The 16,959-nt window shown below is 39.8% G+C and overlaps 1 protein-coding gene and 1 long non-coding RNA gene across 6 annotated transcripts in view; one reads left to right on the plus strand and one right to left on the minus strand.

The window, feature by feature from the left end:
- Positions 1–488: 488 nt before the first annotated feature.
- LOC149920164 (uncharacterized) lies at positions 489–8,522 on the minus strand. Its single transcript, XR_016461361.1, has 4 exons — positions 8,409–8,522; positions 6,162–6,230; positions 2,189–2,347; positions 489–734 (listed from the first exon to the last, which is right to left on the minus strand). It is a non-coding gene; the product is annotated as an uncharacterized LOC149920164 (long non-coding RNA).
- RBM26 (RNA binding motif protein 26) overlaps positions 8,371–16,959 on the plus strand; it is a 53,101-nt gene continuing 44,512 nt past the window's right edge. For 3 of the 5 annotated variants that reach the window (XM_031610619.2, XM_031610420.2, XM_031610561.2), the window contains exon 1: positions 8,575–8,875. In XM_031610619.2, coding sequence (XP_031466479.1) covers positions 8,805–8,875 — 71 coding nt within the window. In that variant the 5' untranslated portion in view covers positions 8,575–8,804. Of the gene's footprint in view, positions 8,876–16,959 lie in introns of all 5 variants that reach the window. The other 2 variants (XM_031610359.2, XM_031610489.2) reach the window with 1 other exon arrangement.

Below are 16,959 nucleotides of genomic sequence, written 5' to 3' on the forward strand. Positions count from 1 at the left end.
ATAATGTAAGTAGGAAATACTATCATGGTTATTGACTTTTTTAGGAAGTAATTTAACAGTTCTAGATGAACCTCTGAGAAAGTTCTGTGTTCTCGCAGAATCCACTTTTGAGTAAATTCAGTCACATTCAAGAAGCTGAATCCATTCAACATCATCTACAGAATACAATATAAGTAATATTCTCCTCATCTTATTTTGATGCCAACTAAAACTATTCTATTTATGTACTCCTGAGTTAATTCCTTTCAGAACTGGCATTCATAACTAGTCAATATGATATATAAAGATTAACTTCAAATAAAAAATAAACTTAATTAATGATCTGACCACCCACACGCAGCTCTGCAAAAAAAAAAACACTGACTTCAGAAAGAGATTTGAAGCAACTCATTCAAAAGACAGGAGCTGAAAGAAAATCAAGGAAAAAAATAAAGCAAGTTTAATTTAAATTTACTTCAAAATTTAATTGCACTTCTATAAGGACAAAACTCACTGGTTAACTTCCATTCATTTAATGAAGCTGTAATTTTACCTGCAAAAGGACCAAAACTTTAAGAGTAAGAGCAGTATTTAACTGTGCTTAACCATGAGGACAAAAAGAAGATCATAATGCCACACGTACCTTGCAATGTCCACTCTTGGAAAGTCGATCTCAAATCCTTCTCTCATGCTCTCTTATCCTGCAGTTTATGGCCAGTACACTGAAGATTGGAAGCATTAAGTAACATTGGCTCCTAGAAAAGTGAAAAATACCACTTTTCTTGAAAGTCTGTATGAAAGCAAATGGAGTTACTTACAGAAAAAGTATTATTATTCAGTGCCATAAAAGAACAACAGGTCAGAAAGTGTACAATTCAGAGTTTGCAGAAAGTATTTTAATGGAGAAGGCCAACAGGTAATCTGTTTCTACATACTGTATCATAATGTTTAAATGGTTTGCATCTGAACCTCTGTTTGGAAGGATTTTTTAAAAACGTTTTCTTAAACAACTAGTAGAAAATGACAGAATGCCACTATCTTTGCAGCTGGAAGGAACCTCTTAAGATGAAGGGCTCAGATGTTTTCTCAAGCAAGGACAGATGTTATTCACATTCAAAATAAAACAGCTTGCAAACAAACGACAACAACAACAAAAATATAGGTATAATATATATATTGTAAGTAGTAGCAGTTGAAAGCGATATATAACATACATTAGTAAATAAAAGCCATTTTAAGCAAAAACAAAGGCATAAAAGCAATTTAAATTCTTTTCTTCAATAGCACAAAGTTGCCACACAAATTACACATTTTATTTTCACTCAGTGTATTCATAAAAAACAAAAACAAAACCTTTCCCTTTATCAGTGGCTGCAGAACAAACTTTAAAAAAAAAAAAAAAAAAAAGTCTCTCTAAAATGTGCTATGATTGGGAATTCATTTATTCACTAGCTACTTACAAAACGGTTAATAGATTTTATGTTTGATAAGAATTGCTGAAAATAGCTAGTTCTTAATTTAGTCTTCACTGAATCCTGCAAAACAAAGACTCTGAAAGTTTTCTTAAAAAAATCTGACTTTCTCTAAAGAAATAATCCACGTTGCCCCTACAGCATCACCAACACTGGAAGCAATGTTTGTGCTCCCTCTACTGGCTCTGTGGCAGCATCAACCCAAAATTAATCCCAACTACACCATTAGCAACAGAGAAAATACAAACTTAAAACACCATATTGTTATGGATTCCTTAAAGGGGAAGAGAAAAAATTGAAAGTCGTTTCTTTCAAATAGAAAATCAAAACATTACAAAAATAGATTTTATTTCCAAGCTTTCTGGCTTCTTTCCCGAGATCTAAAGATGAAAAATAAAATAATGCCTTGCACAAAAGATGACAGCATTTTCTCAGTATTAGCAATCATATAATCATAGAATGACTTGGGTTGGAAGGGACCCCAAGGATCATCAAGTTCCAATCCACTGCCACAGGCAGATCCACCAACCTCCAGATCTGGTACTAGACCAGGCTGCACAGGGCCCCATCCAACCTAGCCTTGAACACCTCCAGTGACAGGGCATCCACAGCCTCTCTGGGCAGTCTGTTCCAGCACCTCACCATTCTTTTTCTGTGAAGAGCTTCTCCGTGACATCCAGTGTAAACCTTCCCTCCTTGAGCTTAAACCCATTCCCCCTTGTCCTATTTCTGTCTACCTGTGTAAAAAGTTGATTCTTCTCCTTTTTATAACCCTCTGTTAAATACTGGGAGGTTGCATTGAGGTCTCCTCTCAGCCTTCTCTTCTCCAGTGAAGTAATTTTTAATAATCCATCACGTTATCAAAAATACGATCGCTGTGGTGAGCAATCTGAAAACTGTAATATAATAGAGTTTATTGAATAAATTCTTGACAAAGAAGATTTAAATAACCTTTTTAATACTAAAAGTAGATTAATTCTTAATTGATTACTCATTAAATCCAATAACTCCCCCAAAGGAAAGAATTAAAAATAAAAGAAAAAAAAGATTAAGACCCTCCTGGGGATGATTTACTCATGTATTTCTGTAGGAAGAACTCACACAAGTAAGATTTCACTACTTCACCATACTAGATTCTGCATACAAAATTCTATCATGAAGAAAAAATAGGTACTCTGAATTATCTTCAACTCCAATAGGGGTGTAGCCTTCAAAATTCTTTGGCAGTGTTTTGAATCTGCTGAGTAACACAGCTCTTCCATTTGTGGTGTGAAGCCATCTTTGTTGGATTAGTCATGTGGTCTGCCTGAGCAGCTGGCAGTAGGATTTAAGCGAAACAAGCATTTATTTATAAATAAAAATAAATTACTGGTTTCAAGATAAATGGAAAATGTACATTTTGCCACTTATGATTATTATTTCATTTACTACAAGTTCAACCATGACCTCATAGAGTTAAGAGGCAGAAGACCATACCGTGCCTGAGGAATGTCTTAACTCCAATGTGATGTATCCTGCACAAACACTTATTTGAGAGAATAATTCTCCTCCGCTTTTGTTGAATTTAACAGGAAGGTGGGATGAGCACAACAACTAGTAGGAAGGGCAAAATCAATATCTTTCTTGCTTCCCCCATGGTTTATGCCTGATTAACATCTGACACTCTAAGGATACTATGCCTTCTATTTCTTTATCAAATTTGTGTACAGAAATACACTGGATAGTGCCACCTCAAAATCTGGCATGGACAAAAGTCGACAGTCCACGTTCAATGTGGCACAAAAATGTCCATTTATGGCCAAAAATGAGTCAGAACATTAGCTGGTATGTAAGCACATAAAATAGGAATTTGGAAATGAGATTTAGGAGGGACGTAAGTAAGTCAGTGTCTCTTCTCCAGAAATACTACATACAGAGCACATGCAGAGACAACAAGAGTACAGTGCAGTCCTCAGCGTCACAGCTGCATCCTGCCTCATCCAGGCTCCTCTAGTGTGTGTTCTTGAAAGGGAATTCGGGAACATGGGCAGCCACTTAGCCCTACTTGCAGGCACAAATCCAGGTGTGGCTCTGTCCTGTAATTGTTTGCTCATGCAGAGACAATAGAGACACAGCTGGTACTTGCTGACTACATCAAGATGCCTTCTGGAAGATTAAGCTCTGTTTGTTGGTGTCACAGGGGCAGAGTTATGAACTATGTCTTTCTTTTCCTGTTCAACCTCATTTTGGGAAGCAGAGGATGTCTTAATTACAGCCTGGGCCCTTTTTCAGTCATTGTTTCCATAGCAGAGGTAGGGGCTAAGCTTCATTTTGATGCCATTAGCATAATGGAGCAATCCACAGCAAGCTGTCCCCATATTAGTACAATGAGGCTACTAATGAAGCTCCACGGCATGAGCATCTTGTAATACAAAACTGACCCATTTCATTTTTTAAAACACAATGCCATTTAGAAACACGCTATATAGACTTAGTATGCAGTATGATTTGGTAAGTGTGAGGTTTGTTAAATATCTACCATTGGTAATGTCTCTATATTTAAACAGTGATAACATACAGTTTGTAGATTTGACTTTTGACTGCAATACTTGTTCTGACGTTGGCTTTCCAGAAAACCTGTTTAACAAGTGTTAATGTCAGTTAGAAAAAGCAGTGCTCAGCTCTGTGTCTTGTAATCTTGGGATAAATGCTACAACATGAGCTACAAATACCTAAAAGACCTGCTCAGGTGTTTGGAAAATTAAAAATAAAAATAACAACTCACAGAGAGATTTTCATTCCGTCCCTAATGACCTTAGCTTACACATTTGAATATAGCAGAAGGATGGAATCATAGACATGTTTAGAAATATCCACTAATACATTCTTCTGGGAATCCTATATATTGGGATCACACAAAAAAGCCAGCTGCTGATTCTAAAACTGCAGATGCATGGAAATGATTCTCTGCGTGTAAATTAGGCAAAGGAACAGAACATAGTAACTGCATACATCTACAGATCTACAAATGTGTATCTACACATCTTAAAATAGCAAATAACAACAAAAATCCAAACTCATAGGAAGCACAAACTAAAAATCTGAACAACAAAATATTTCTGTTCCATAAAGCCAACGTGATGCCATTCAATTTCATTGACCCTGCTATTTCAGCCAATGATTTGGGGCTGAGCTGTGGCACATTGCAAGGAAGTAAAACCCCCTATCTCCAGATCATCCACTCAGATATTTGTAAGGCCTGTAGTGCCTAAGTGCTTTTATTTGTTTGGATTTCTGAAAGATACTAAGAGCTTAATGTCTGGAACTGGTGAATTCACCATGCCAAACCAGAATCACATGTAACATTACATATTCTTCTACAGAGAAGTATGATTACATACAACAGCAAATGCTACCTCACTTTCCTATTAAAAAGAAAATAAAGTGAAGCATGACCTGGGTAGATTGAAGAATTTAATAAAGCTGTAGATCAGTCTGGCAGCTTAAAAAAATAAACCGACATTGAAGAAAACAAACAAAAACACAAATTGATATTCTATTTATGACAAAGACACTGTCTGGCAAAAGTGAGACAGGCCTGGCAAAAAAATAGATGTTCTCAGCTATTAACTATTCTTTGTTTCAAAAAACTTTGAAGAAAAAATATAAGTTAAAATAAGATTAATGAACATTCAAGAAAATGTCAGCTTTCAAAAAAAGGTCTTTATTTCTTAAAAATCCAGCCTTTACACGTTGACAAAGATTGTGTATAATCTAAGTCCCCATAGCTTGGAAAGCGGTTGGTTAAGAATTGGGGACAAAAAAGAAAAAAAAAAAAATCTCTGTCTTGGTTGGCAATATTCATCTCTAACGTAAGTGACTGAAATAGTGAAAATGTGCATATTATTTTTAGATGTAAAAAACGAAAGAGATAAGACTAATGCAAACTAGGCACATAATAACCTTATGAACTTGGGAATTATAATACATGAAAATATCTGTACTAGTCTAAAGAACTTAATAATGTCTTTATAAACTAAAAGTGCTAGTAGGAATCAGTAATTCTGATGCATGAATAAATAAGAGAATTAGATTTGTATTTCTTTATCACCATGACAATTTATTTATAATTTAAGATCACTGATGTTATAATGCACTTTCTATATTAATATAAAGCATGTATTCATCTGTTTTCATATTTTGCAATAGCTGTGATTTAGTTCCAATTAAGTGTTTGGTCTCTGCAGATCATATCATGATACAGTGTACCACTATCATTTAGCAAAAGGAACTGATTTTCTAAATTTCAACAATTGTTGAAACCTAAGAAGAGTATTTAAATTATTCATTTGCTACTTTCCAATCTTTTCAAAAATTCATTCTTTTCCTTGGTATCTTCTTTCTGACTTTCATTACATAGATAGGGATGACATTTATTATTTTTTTTTTCTTCCTCTTGGGCAGTTTATGAACTTTACACTGAATAGGTACAGGAGAAATAGTAGCTTATTTGTCTCACAGAAACATGACAAGTTAATAATTACTTTGACACCCTGCACAGATTCTCTATTATGTTGCATTAAATGAAATATGATTTTCAGGATGTTTTTAAATTAAAGCGCTGATTTCATGTGCAACTACAGTTTAAGCAAAGACTACCTCTTTGTAAACTTCTAAGATTCTTATGATATTGTGTCTTAAGTAGAAGCCATCTTAATGTAAAGAACCCACCTTATATGTCAGAGGAAATTTTATTCTCAGATCTAATGAATACTTTTTCGCTTTGGTTTCTTCTAATTCCTGCCAGAAAATTAAATGAAAATTTTTTAAAAGTGCTACAGAACATTGTGGCAACTTCTGAAGGTGTTGGTTCTGAACCTTTGTAAGTCCTAAAGTTTAGTCCGCAAATACTAAAAGAGGAAATGTCTGCAGCTATAAATGTATTTCTTATAGTTAATATTGCCACAGAGAGGTGATAGTGCATGCTTCTATCAGCATTTTTATGCTCATAAGTTACATGCAGACAAAGTGCCTAAAATGGACTTGTGAAATATGTTTGTGGATCACAAATTTCATTTATAACTGTGTGCTTCTGAATAGCTTGACAGCAGTATAGAAAATGAGGTGTCAGACATAGTAAAGTTGCTACCACCATTATATCCAAACATTTTATGAAGGGAAGTATTGGAGACGATGTTTTCTTGCTGGCTTGTATATTTAAGGATCAAAGGTAGTTGCAAAGATAATAGTGAAGGAGACTGACACAGTGTTTTCCTGAATTGTTTCTACTAGAAACTGGCTTTTGCAAAAGATTAAGGGCTGGATTCTTATCACAATGCCTGATTTCTATGTGCCTGTCCCTTCAAAGATAGATCACACCCAAGCTTAATAACCGTTTTATATGTTCAAGGGGAATTAACTTGCATCTTGGTGATTGCAAGCCACAGCCATGTGTACAAAACAGCCTCCAAAGAATTTCACATGCTGGTGACTTTTTGTCTACTGACTGAATCTGCCACTCACACTCCACTGTGCAGAGAAATCAAACTACATCTTGAAAGTGGAATGACCTCACAGATGTACCTGAAAAACTGATAGTTTTACGTGTTGGCTTTTTTAGCTATGTTGGATACTTGACATTTTCTCTGCAGAGATCAAGTTCTACTCAGCAGCATGAAAGAAAATAAGGACTGTAATATACCACGGTCCTTGTTCTGTAACAGATTAAGAGAGGTAAAAATTTTTCAGGGGGAAGTAGGTAGTAAGGATCTGTGGTGAGCTGCTACCAGCAGAGGGTAGATAGGGATGAATCTTGAAGGAGTTCCCCAAACAGGACAACAGCCTGATATTCCTGCATCCAAATATATCTTATTATCTTCACCATTGGACGCCAAGACTACTGCTATTATCCTGATTCCATGTAACATAGGTAGGACATCAGGATGCTGACATATTGACAGACCAGTCAAGATCAAATTTGCTGTCCAGTCTAGCTTGATTACCCAAACTCTATAGCCGTGAGAAACAGGAAGGCAGCTCAACAGTCATGTATCTGCACTGCCCTCAGTCCGACAGTCCACTACTTCCTTGGAATATCTGCCTCAGTGTGGTACAATGACCACATAAAACAGCTCACAACCTGGGGTTAGATGCTGGCCTGTCGTAAGTCTACTGAATCTAGGCATATAACATCACATCAACCATACTGTTCAGTACTCAGCAAATGTGAGGTACTGAAAAAAAGCACCAGTAGTTACTGCTATTTCAGGTATCTCACAGGACAACTCAGTATCACTGTGGGCAGTCTCTATGGGGCTCAGCCACCCCAGGGAGATAGAGCAAAGCCTCAGTTCCCCTGGCTCGGCCTGAGCTGTGGCAGCATCCACTGTTCCAAGGCCAGCAGAGGCGATATGGATGCTCCCTGGGCTCTGACCCCTAAGATCAGCATCATCCCACGCTGGGAGGGTGACTGTATACTTCACACGGTGCCTGTGCTGCTGTTTTTACCCAGATGTATGCTCTGCTAGGTCTAAAAATACCCCACTCCCTGCTGGAGGGTTGCATTTAATAGCAGTGTTTACGAATATGAGCTTTGATGAATTGATCAGGAAAATGCTGAGAACTGTATTATTTTATTATTTTTTTTTTAAATGATTTTAAGCAACTTTCCAGACGTTGACATTTATGATATTTGTATCACAGGGGAGGGGAAAGCACCCTCCCACGTTTCTGTTTCTCCGAGACACGTTTCGTTATAATAGCACCCCCTCCAATTCCCAGGAGGCTCTCTTCCCCGCCAAGAACCGCCTCCACCCGCTCCGGGCAGAGCCAACTAGAACGCCCAGCCCCGCCGCCGCCATCACCACCCCCAACCGCCGCCATGCAACCCGCCCTGGCTCCGCCTCCCGGCAGGCCCCGCGCGCCGCCCGTTCTCGCGAGACTCCTTATGCTCGCGACAGCGGCGCGCCGCCATCTTACCTGCTCGCTCGCTAGTCCGTTGGTTCTGCCTCGCTCTGCGGCTGAGGGGCGAGGGGGGGGGGCGGCGCGTTTCGGGGCTGCGCTCGGTGCCCGCCGGCCGCCGCCGAGGAGCAGGAAGAGGGCAGCCGCGGGGCGGCCGGGCCGCGTTTCCCGGCGAAGAAGCGAGAGCGGGGCCCGCGGGGAGCAGCCGCCGCTCGGTTGGTTCCGCCCCCTTCGTGGCGCTGGGCCTCCTGCCCCTGCCGAGCGGCCTCTGCCGAACCGGGAGGCGGCCTCGGGGGGCAGGGGGAGGCGCGGCGGGAGCCGGGGTCCCGGCCGGCGGGGCGGCACGGAGCCCGCCGCCGTTGTTGGTGGTGCTGCTGTTGCTGCCGGGGAGGCGCGGGGCTCGGGCCGCTCTGGATGGTGGTTAAAATGATCATAGAAAACTTCGAGGCGCTGAAATCCTGGCTCAGCAAAACGTTGGAGCCCATGTGAGTAGCCGCGGCGTTGCCTCTCTCCCTCCTGAATAACCTTCCCTTGGAAAAGAAGGGCCTGCGGCTCGGGCAGGGGAGCGCTGCAACACAGAGCTCCGGCACGGCGTCCCGGCAGGTGCCCTCGGCGCGCCCTTCTTCCCCGCCTCCGTCGGGCACCGCGGGGCTGTGCCGTGCCCCCGCTTCTCGGCACGGTCCTCGGCGGGGAGGTAGCGCCGTCCTTCTCGTGAGGATGCAGCTTCTCCCCCTAGCGACAGCGTTCGTCGCTAGCGCCCGCGCTCCCTCCCTTTGTAGTGAGCGGAGGTAATGTCTGCGTGTGCGGCCCTCTCAGCTCGCCTCATGGAGGCCGGGGAAATGGGCTTCCACTGCCGCCCTGGCGTTCTCAGTGGGCTCCCGTGTAGCTCGGGGGTTTCTACCCGGGGGTGATGTGTTTTCTACATCGTGTTGTTTTAAACATTTGGCATACTTGTGTCGTTCCCCCCCCCGCAGTTAAAAATTGCGTCAGTTGCGTAGAGCTCTGTGGAGTACGAGCCCCAGAGAGTAATTTGCCTATACCTGCTTGGTCTCTGAGCATAGCATTCATGCTAGTAATAAGGCCTCTTCAAATTCTCAGCCCACATGGTACAAATCTTCCCTCATATTCTGGTAGCATTGATATGGGAACTTGGTGTTAAATGTTTCATGTTCTGGAAGAGTGGTGCCTATAGACATTTTGGATCAGGACAAGCTCTTGTCTTGGCATAAAAAACACCGCTCTAACATGCCTGTATTAAGTTGTTGGAGCATGATTTGAGTCAGTATAACCAGAGCTTATAAATGAACTCTAGTGTTAACTTTTCTTTTGAGTTACTTGTCCATGGCGGGCTTTACCCGCCATGTAAGTGTCAACTTTTGAATTGAGGTGGAGAGAGGGATCAGCTCTATGGCTTCCATAGGCATTAGTTTAGTATATGTAGGTGCGCACATAGTTTGTATTACCTATGTTGAAATAGCCTTAATAAGGCTCAGGACCTGGGGAGTTGTTGTTCTTTTTTCCCTAAGACAACACTGAAGTAAGTGACTCTTGACCTTCATTCCTGTGGACTTTGAATTAGGCCTGCACCAAATTTCCCTGAGTGCACTTATACAAAAGATTTAATCCTTAACACTGTGACAAGATTTTATTTTAAGTTCTATTTGGAAAAAGAAAAGTGTCTTTCTTATGAAGGAGGTGAGCTAATCTTCCTTTTGTGTAAATATAAGGTGTTATTGAATAACAAAGCATACTCTGTTTTGTGGTACTAGATCTAGCTAACCTACTGTTAACAATAGTCTTCTGACATAGAATGTTGCTTGTTAATATTTGAATGATTTCTTGCATGAAACTTCCATTAATGGTCAGTCTGATATGTCTTTAGAGCATGCTGTTCAGGAGATTTGTAACAGGTAATACTTTGGAAAGTCTTGTAGTTTCCTGCATAAATGCTGGTAGTTTGAAATGATAGGTCATGCACAATTCTTTTCAGTTAGGCAGCTACTGGGGATTGATATGTTAGCTTCAAACACTTTGGGAGTGTTGTCAAATTCTGTGAAATCTTAGACTGGAAGTCTGCTGGTGACAATTTCAGCAGAGCTTCAGTCGCTTCAAAATGACTTTTGTTATTGAGTATGTACACTAGGTTATTTTGATTTTACAGGTCTGTATCAGACTGTTCTGCTTTTGAGTATTTATTCGGCTTCTCTGTGTTTGAGTATTGCAAATCAGAAGATGAAGTACTTGACTTTACTAGCTTATTTTAGATTTCTTACGAGTGATCTGAAAACATCAAAAATTTGCCAGATAGCATTTAGCTAGAGGTTCCTAAGCTCTCCCCAGGCTTCATTCATCGGTGATGAACAGTGGTAACTTCTTATCATGGCATTCAGTATTTCTCTGTTTGTCTGCTGTCTGCTAGTGATACTCAACAGTTCAATGCTGAAATTGAGATTTTCAGGGTTTGAGATCACTGTGATATTCTGTTTTTAATTATTTAAGGCACCAGGATGTTTCTGTTAAGCTAAATGTAACGTGTGAACAGTTCAAATATGGTTCTCGTGCTTGAAAAGTATGTTGTGGGGTAGTAATTACTGACCTGGAAGATGTTGAGTTTTTTTGAATTGTTAGTTCGGGAGGAAAGAAGCCAGCAAGCAGGAACTGTTAAACTCAGCTGTCACTGAGTTTTATGGTGTGTTTTATACAGCTGTGTCATCCTATTACACATTAGATTTAGCATAGAGATGTTGTTATTTCCCACCAGTCAAGTACCTTGGAGATGCTTCTGATCTCACGTACCTGCAACGTATGCCTGTAGCTGTAGCTTCTGACTTTAGGGAAATTTTAGTATACAGTTACCTCTTTAGAACTGCAGGTGTTATACTAGCACAAAAAGACCATAAGTGCTGGTAACCTGGAGGTGCTACTTCAGGCTGAAAATAACTTCTTACTTGTCTTTTCCTTTTAATTAAACAAAAGTGTGTCAAGCGTGTACATCTCATGGCTCTTTCTGAAACCTTTAGCTGCAAAATAGGCAGGTGAATTTCCCAATTAGATTAAGAAACATATCATCATATCCTTATGGTGTTTTTGTCTTGTTAGTTGTGAAGTGTGAAATATTTTAGAGGATAAGAAATTTCCTACACACCTCTACGTATCTGTATTTGCCGGCTAGATACCAAGAAATAGGTAGTCAGCTGCCCTTTTTCAACCTATCTGCTTCAAAGTATCCAGGACTTTTTAATCTTGGTGTATAGTTTGTTGCAAAGACTATAGCATGTATAATCCTGAAACATTTGTTTCAGAACTAGAAAGCAGTAATATCCATAAAGGTTGCTGCCTTTAACTAGAAAATTTTATCTTTAAAATATTATAAAGCGTAAACAGGAATGTGTACTTTATAAGTATAATGAAACGAGTGTTGTGTATATGTTTGCATAGACTGGATGTGGTTGGGTTGTATGCACATGGTGCCTCTGGGAAGTAGATAAGAATGTTGGGTGGGGGGGGAGGGGAGGGGAGGGAGGGCATGTCAGAATATAAGTTTCAGAATTTATTTATTCACTTCCTAGACTGTCCTAATGCTTATGTCAAAGCCTTGGTGATCCTCCATACAGACGCTCTATCCAAGATGGGTTGTGTTGCAGAAAGGCAGAAATGGCAAGTGCTGCTATGCTGGAGCATATATATGTTCCAGCTCTGTTTGAAGGGTGGTATTTCTCTAGTGACTTTCTGCAGTCCTCCAAAGTACGGGCCTTTGTTTCCTTTTTTTTTTTTTTCTTTTCTTTTTTTCCTGGTGTGCATGGTTTTGGAAATAACTTTAAAAAAAAAAATGCGTTTGGTTCACAGAGAATTACATAACATGCACACAACCATTAATGATACCTGTATGTGAATGTAGTAGCAGTGTAAACAAAGTAGAAGTACTTTAGTGCTGTGGCTGCTTTGTATTTGACTAGAACTATCTTGAGTTAAATATACAAGTTAGTTCTCTGTAGAAGATATGTGTGTCAGTGGTCGTCTTCACTGCTTGCAGACTGCAGTGTCCTTGCTTTCTAGTATTACATAATTTTTTCTCATCCACGCTATGGCTCCTGTAAAGTATTTGAAGGTAACATTGAACTTGAAGTATAACCTCATGTCTATCACCTCTGAGTTTTGTACTAACAAAGACTTTGCTAAGCCATTTCTGTTGTGATGGATTTCTTTTGTACAAGTCTGTTCTAGATCCTGTACAAACTGTGTATATATGCTTGCTAGAATGTCAGGATCTGGCTTGGCAGACTGGTAAGGAGGCAGGTCTTTTTCATTTTATTGCCAGCTGTGTTGTATAAATGCTGCACACGAACACCTGCCTTTATAAGACGCTGTAATATTCTTCTTGCCCTAATTCTTTGCAGTGGAAAATTATCTTGGTTTTAATTACTTTGTGTAAAATAAGTATAATTAAACTCTTCTGCTGGCCTGCTGAATTTTACTTACAAGTTGAATAAGCTTCCTATATCTATTTGTTGTCCTGGTGGACAACAGGTTGGCCATGAGCCAGCAGTGTGCCCATGTGGGCAAAAAGGCCAATGGCATTCTGGGGTTCATTAAAAAGAGTGTGGCCAGCAGGTGGAGGGAGGTGATCCTCCCCCTCTGCACTGCCCTGGTAAGGCCTCATCTGGAGTACTGTGTCCAGTTCTGGGCTCCCCAGTACAAAAAACACAGGGATCTCTTAGCGAGCGGAGGGCCACAAAGATGGTGAAGGGCCTGGAGCATCTCCCCTGTGAAGAAAGGCTGAGTGAGCTGGGTCTGTTTAGCCTTGAGAAAAAGAGACTGAGAGGGGACCTGATCCAGGTCTAGAAATATCTAAGGTGTGGGGGGCAGAGTGGCGAGGCCAGACTGTTTTCAGCAGTGTGTGGAGACAGGACAAGGGGAAACGGCCAGAAGCTGGAGCATAGGAAGTTCCGCACCAATGTGCGCAAGAACTTCTTTACGGTGAGGGTGACGGAGCACTGGAACAGGCTGCCCAGGGAGGTTGTGGAGTCTCCTTCTCTGGAGATATTCAAGACCCACCTGGACAGCTACTTGTGCGACCTGGTGTAGGGAACCTGCTTTGGCAGGGGGGTTGGACTCGATGGTCTCTGGAGGTCCTTTCCAATCCCTATGATTCTGTGATTTTTTTTTTTTCCTCTTCTCTGTATTTAGTTTTCTGAAAACATTTGTTCAGTTGCGAAGTCAGACTTGCGAAGAAGATGAAAAAGATTTTGAAACAATGTTTGTGCAATATTTAGGCATCCCTGATTAAAACTGAAAGACATTTTTGCATCATTTAATTCTGTAAATGATAATGATCTTCAAACTATTTTGACAGAATAAAATCCAAATTGAAGAATATGTTGAGTATATTTGTCATTGGAATGTTTTATGGGAAACAGAATGTGCTGGTATTCATCTATTCCTTCACTCTTTTCCTGCTTGCTTGTGCTTTTCAACCTTTGTTGTTAAATCTCAATGCATTTCTTTTGTGGATGAAGGATCTTGCTTAATTATTTTGGATCTTGCTTAATTATTATTAGGTTACTATTTCGTCATCTCCCACTAGCTTAAGAAAAGTGAATAAAGGAGACTTAACAGTGGTGTAAAGAATATGATAATGACCCGAGATACTGAAAGAATAGAAATTGAAATGAAAGTCTTTGACATTTCTTTGAATGTTCATGGTGTCCACTGTCCTACAAGAAAGATGTAAGAACCCACCAGGAAGTTTCGCTTTAATTTACCAGAAACTTCCTAAGGTGTTCCAAAGCATAAAAAGAAAAAATATATATATTTAATTTACTGTTAGCACTTTATTGTGAACTATAACGAATATAAATGAGGCATGGATGCATGTAATTGTTGTATCACTTTATACTGCTGAAGTCACTCCTCTGCGTCTATTAAACTTGGTAGTTGTTCATGTAACTCGTGGAGAGCTGCAGTGTTTGGGAGTTGAATATTCCTGACTTTGAGTGCTGATACTGTTCTGCTTATTTGGAAAATGTACTGTGGCAGAATTGCAGTATTGGGATTATAAGAAGGGGTAGGTGAAATCAGGAAATAAAATATGAGGAAATTATTCTTGTTTTGCTGTACCTTCCTCTGTTCTTACTCTGTACATCACCACTGGTGAAATAAACTCCCTGCCTGCATCACAAGGCGCAGGTAAAACAATGATTTTTGCTTTTTGCATTGAACATGTGCTGAACAGGCAGCAAGCTAACAGCAGTTCACCCCTTGTGAGCTGTTTTGAGTCTAGGATGTGGCATTGTAAGCTGTTGGTTGCTGATTGCAGCTGCATGAGCCTGTCAGATTGGGGTATCGTATTTTAGAACTACAGTAATGACATCAGTATCTTGGATAAGAGCACTGGTGGCTGCTGCATTCCTCAGCATATGTCTGTGCTTATAAAGAGCTATCAAAAGTGTCTCAAGATAGGTCAGACTTTGCTGAATTATTCTGTCATTCATTGAATTTCTGAGTGCTGGAGCTTTTTACAGATTTTTGAGTGCAGAATCTTGCAGCAAAACAATCAAATACCTACTTTAGACTAGGTGCCCAATAAGTGGCAAGCTTTTTCTGCACACACTCGTGCCTGCAAATGCTAAGTACTCGAACATAGCCATGTCCACTGTGGTTAATGTCAAGGACCGAGCTGTGTGCTAGAGAAGTATAAATATTAATCTTTAGGCAACAAAACCAGATTGTGAAAGTTAAAGTTGTGATTTCTGAGGATCAAGGTGAAACAAATAACATGCACCTACATGTTACTTCCTTTACAGAAAGATAGTTCACTGCCTGAAGGTTTTCAGACATGCTTTTGTGGTTTTGGTGTATAGTGGTAGTTTAAATTTGTCAAGAAACTAGTTTCAGCTTTTGCAGCACCTTTTTTTGCACATTCATTTAAAGGTACATTTATTTAAAAACAAACCAAAAAAAACCCTGTAGTCGCTTTTGCCTCTTTACAAAAGTTGTGTGTGCTCTAGCTGTCTCCAAAATGAACTTTAGATTGAGATTCTAGGCATTAAATTGCTACTGTAGGTTACAGGGAGACTTGATGGAAGTTTCTCATTCCCCGCTCTTCCCCAATCATCCCCCGCCTTCCTCCCCTGCTGTGAGTAACAGTGTTTATTTTGTGAAAACTGTCACATTACAGTTGGATAGGTGCAGTTTGGGAAATTGTTGTGTTGTTTTTTTCTCAGTGGGTAAAATGATTAGGTACCCTATAGTTAAACAGCACTTACGGATTGTTCCATCTGGAACATGGAAGAACCAACTGTTGTCACCAGAGAGTAAGTAGACGTTGCTTAAACACACTAACCTAGCAAAATACATCCTTAATGTATTCAAGATTTGTTTATTCTTTCTTACCACTTGGGGTGACATTTATTGTATATTTGTACTCCATGTGTTATAAAATAGTTATACTGTATTTATGTACAAAGGTGTTTTGCTGATTTAGCTTATCTGCTTTGCTGAATTACTTTTAGCTGTTTTGCTGTAGTCTTATACTAAGTCAGTATAAGCTTTGCTAATAAGAAGTTTTGTTTATGTACAGCTAGCTAGCTACCCCAGTAAAATTTCTCCACAGACAACTTTCACGTGTCACACTCACTGAATTTGTATTGAAAACTGATAGGTTGAATGTTGCTTAAAGAATTGCAAAGAATTGAGTTTAATCTTAATTTGAAGTTTACAGCTTTAAATTAAAGCTAAAATGGGGGGGGGGGGGGGGGGCAGAGAAGGCTAGAGAGAAGGAACTTTTTCAGCCAAGTTACACATTCTTGAATATTCAGTGCTTAAATCTTTTTATGGCTTAAACTTTTACATGTTTAGTTTTCTTGTGCTGCTTTTTCTTTATTTGAAATGGTATTTTGGAATAATTTCAGCAAAACTGAATGAGATCAGAACAATGGATTTTGAAATTTTCCTTGACTTTTTTAATAGCTGTGAACTCCTGCTTTTGCGGTGCAGCAGAATGTTTGATTAGACATGACCTTGCTTTCTGAAACTTTTTTCCAATGGTTAGAGGTATCCAGATCATTCCTTGAAGAACACATAGAATTCTAGCAAGAGCTTTTGTCTATATATGCCTGAATGCAAGGTAGTGGTCTATATATGCCTGAATGCAAGGTAGTGTTTACTAAAGCAGGATTTCTAGAGCAATCTCTGTTGTCTAGCACAGAGCAGTAGTCACAGTATGTTTGACTAATGTATTAATCTCTGCAGAAAAGTATTCCCAGGGGTAAAAACATTTAGCATTTCTGATCAAATTAATGTACATAGAAAGTGGGTGTAAGAAAATGTGTTGCGTTGTTTAATTGTAACAGGCACTTGGATGTACATCCTGCGCTGGCAGTTGGCTCAGATTACTTATACCAAATGCACTTTGCTTGCTCACTACAGGCCAGTCAGCCTCACCTCTGTCCCTAGAAAAGTGATGGAACAGCTTGTACTGGATGCCATCTCCAGACAACTGGAAGAAAAGGAGGTTATCAGGAGTAGTCAGCATGGGTTCACCAGGGGGAGGTCGTGCTTGACCAACCTG

This window comes from Phasianus colchicus, chromosome 1, assembly GCF_987193195.1.
Source record: "Phasianus colchicus chromosome 1, bPhaCol1.hap1.1, whole genome shotgun sequence".
Lineage (NCBI taxonomy): Eukaryota > Metazoa > Chordata > Aves > Galliformes > Phasianidae > Phasianus > Phasianus colchicus.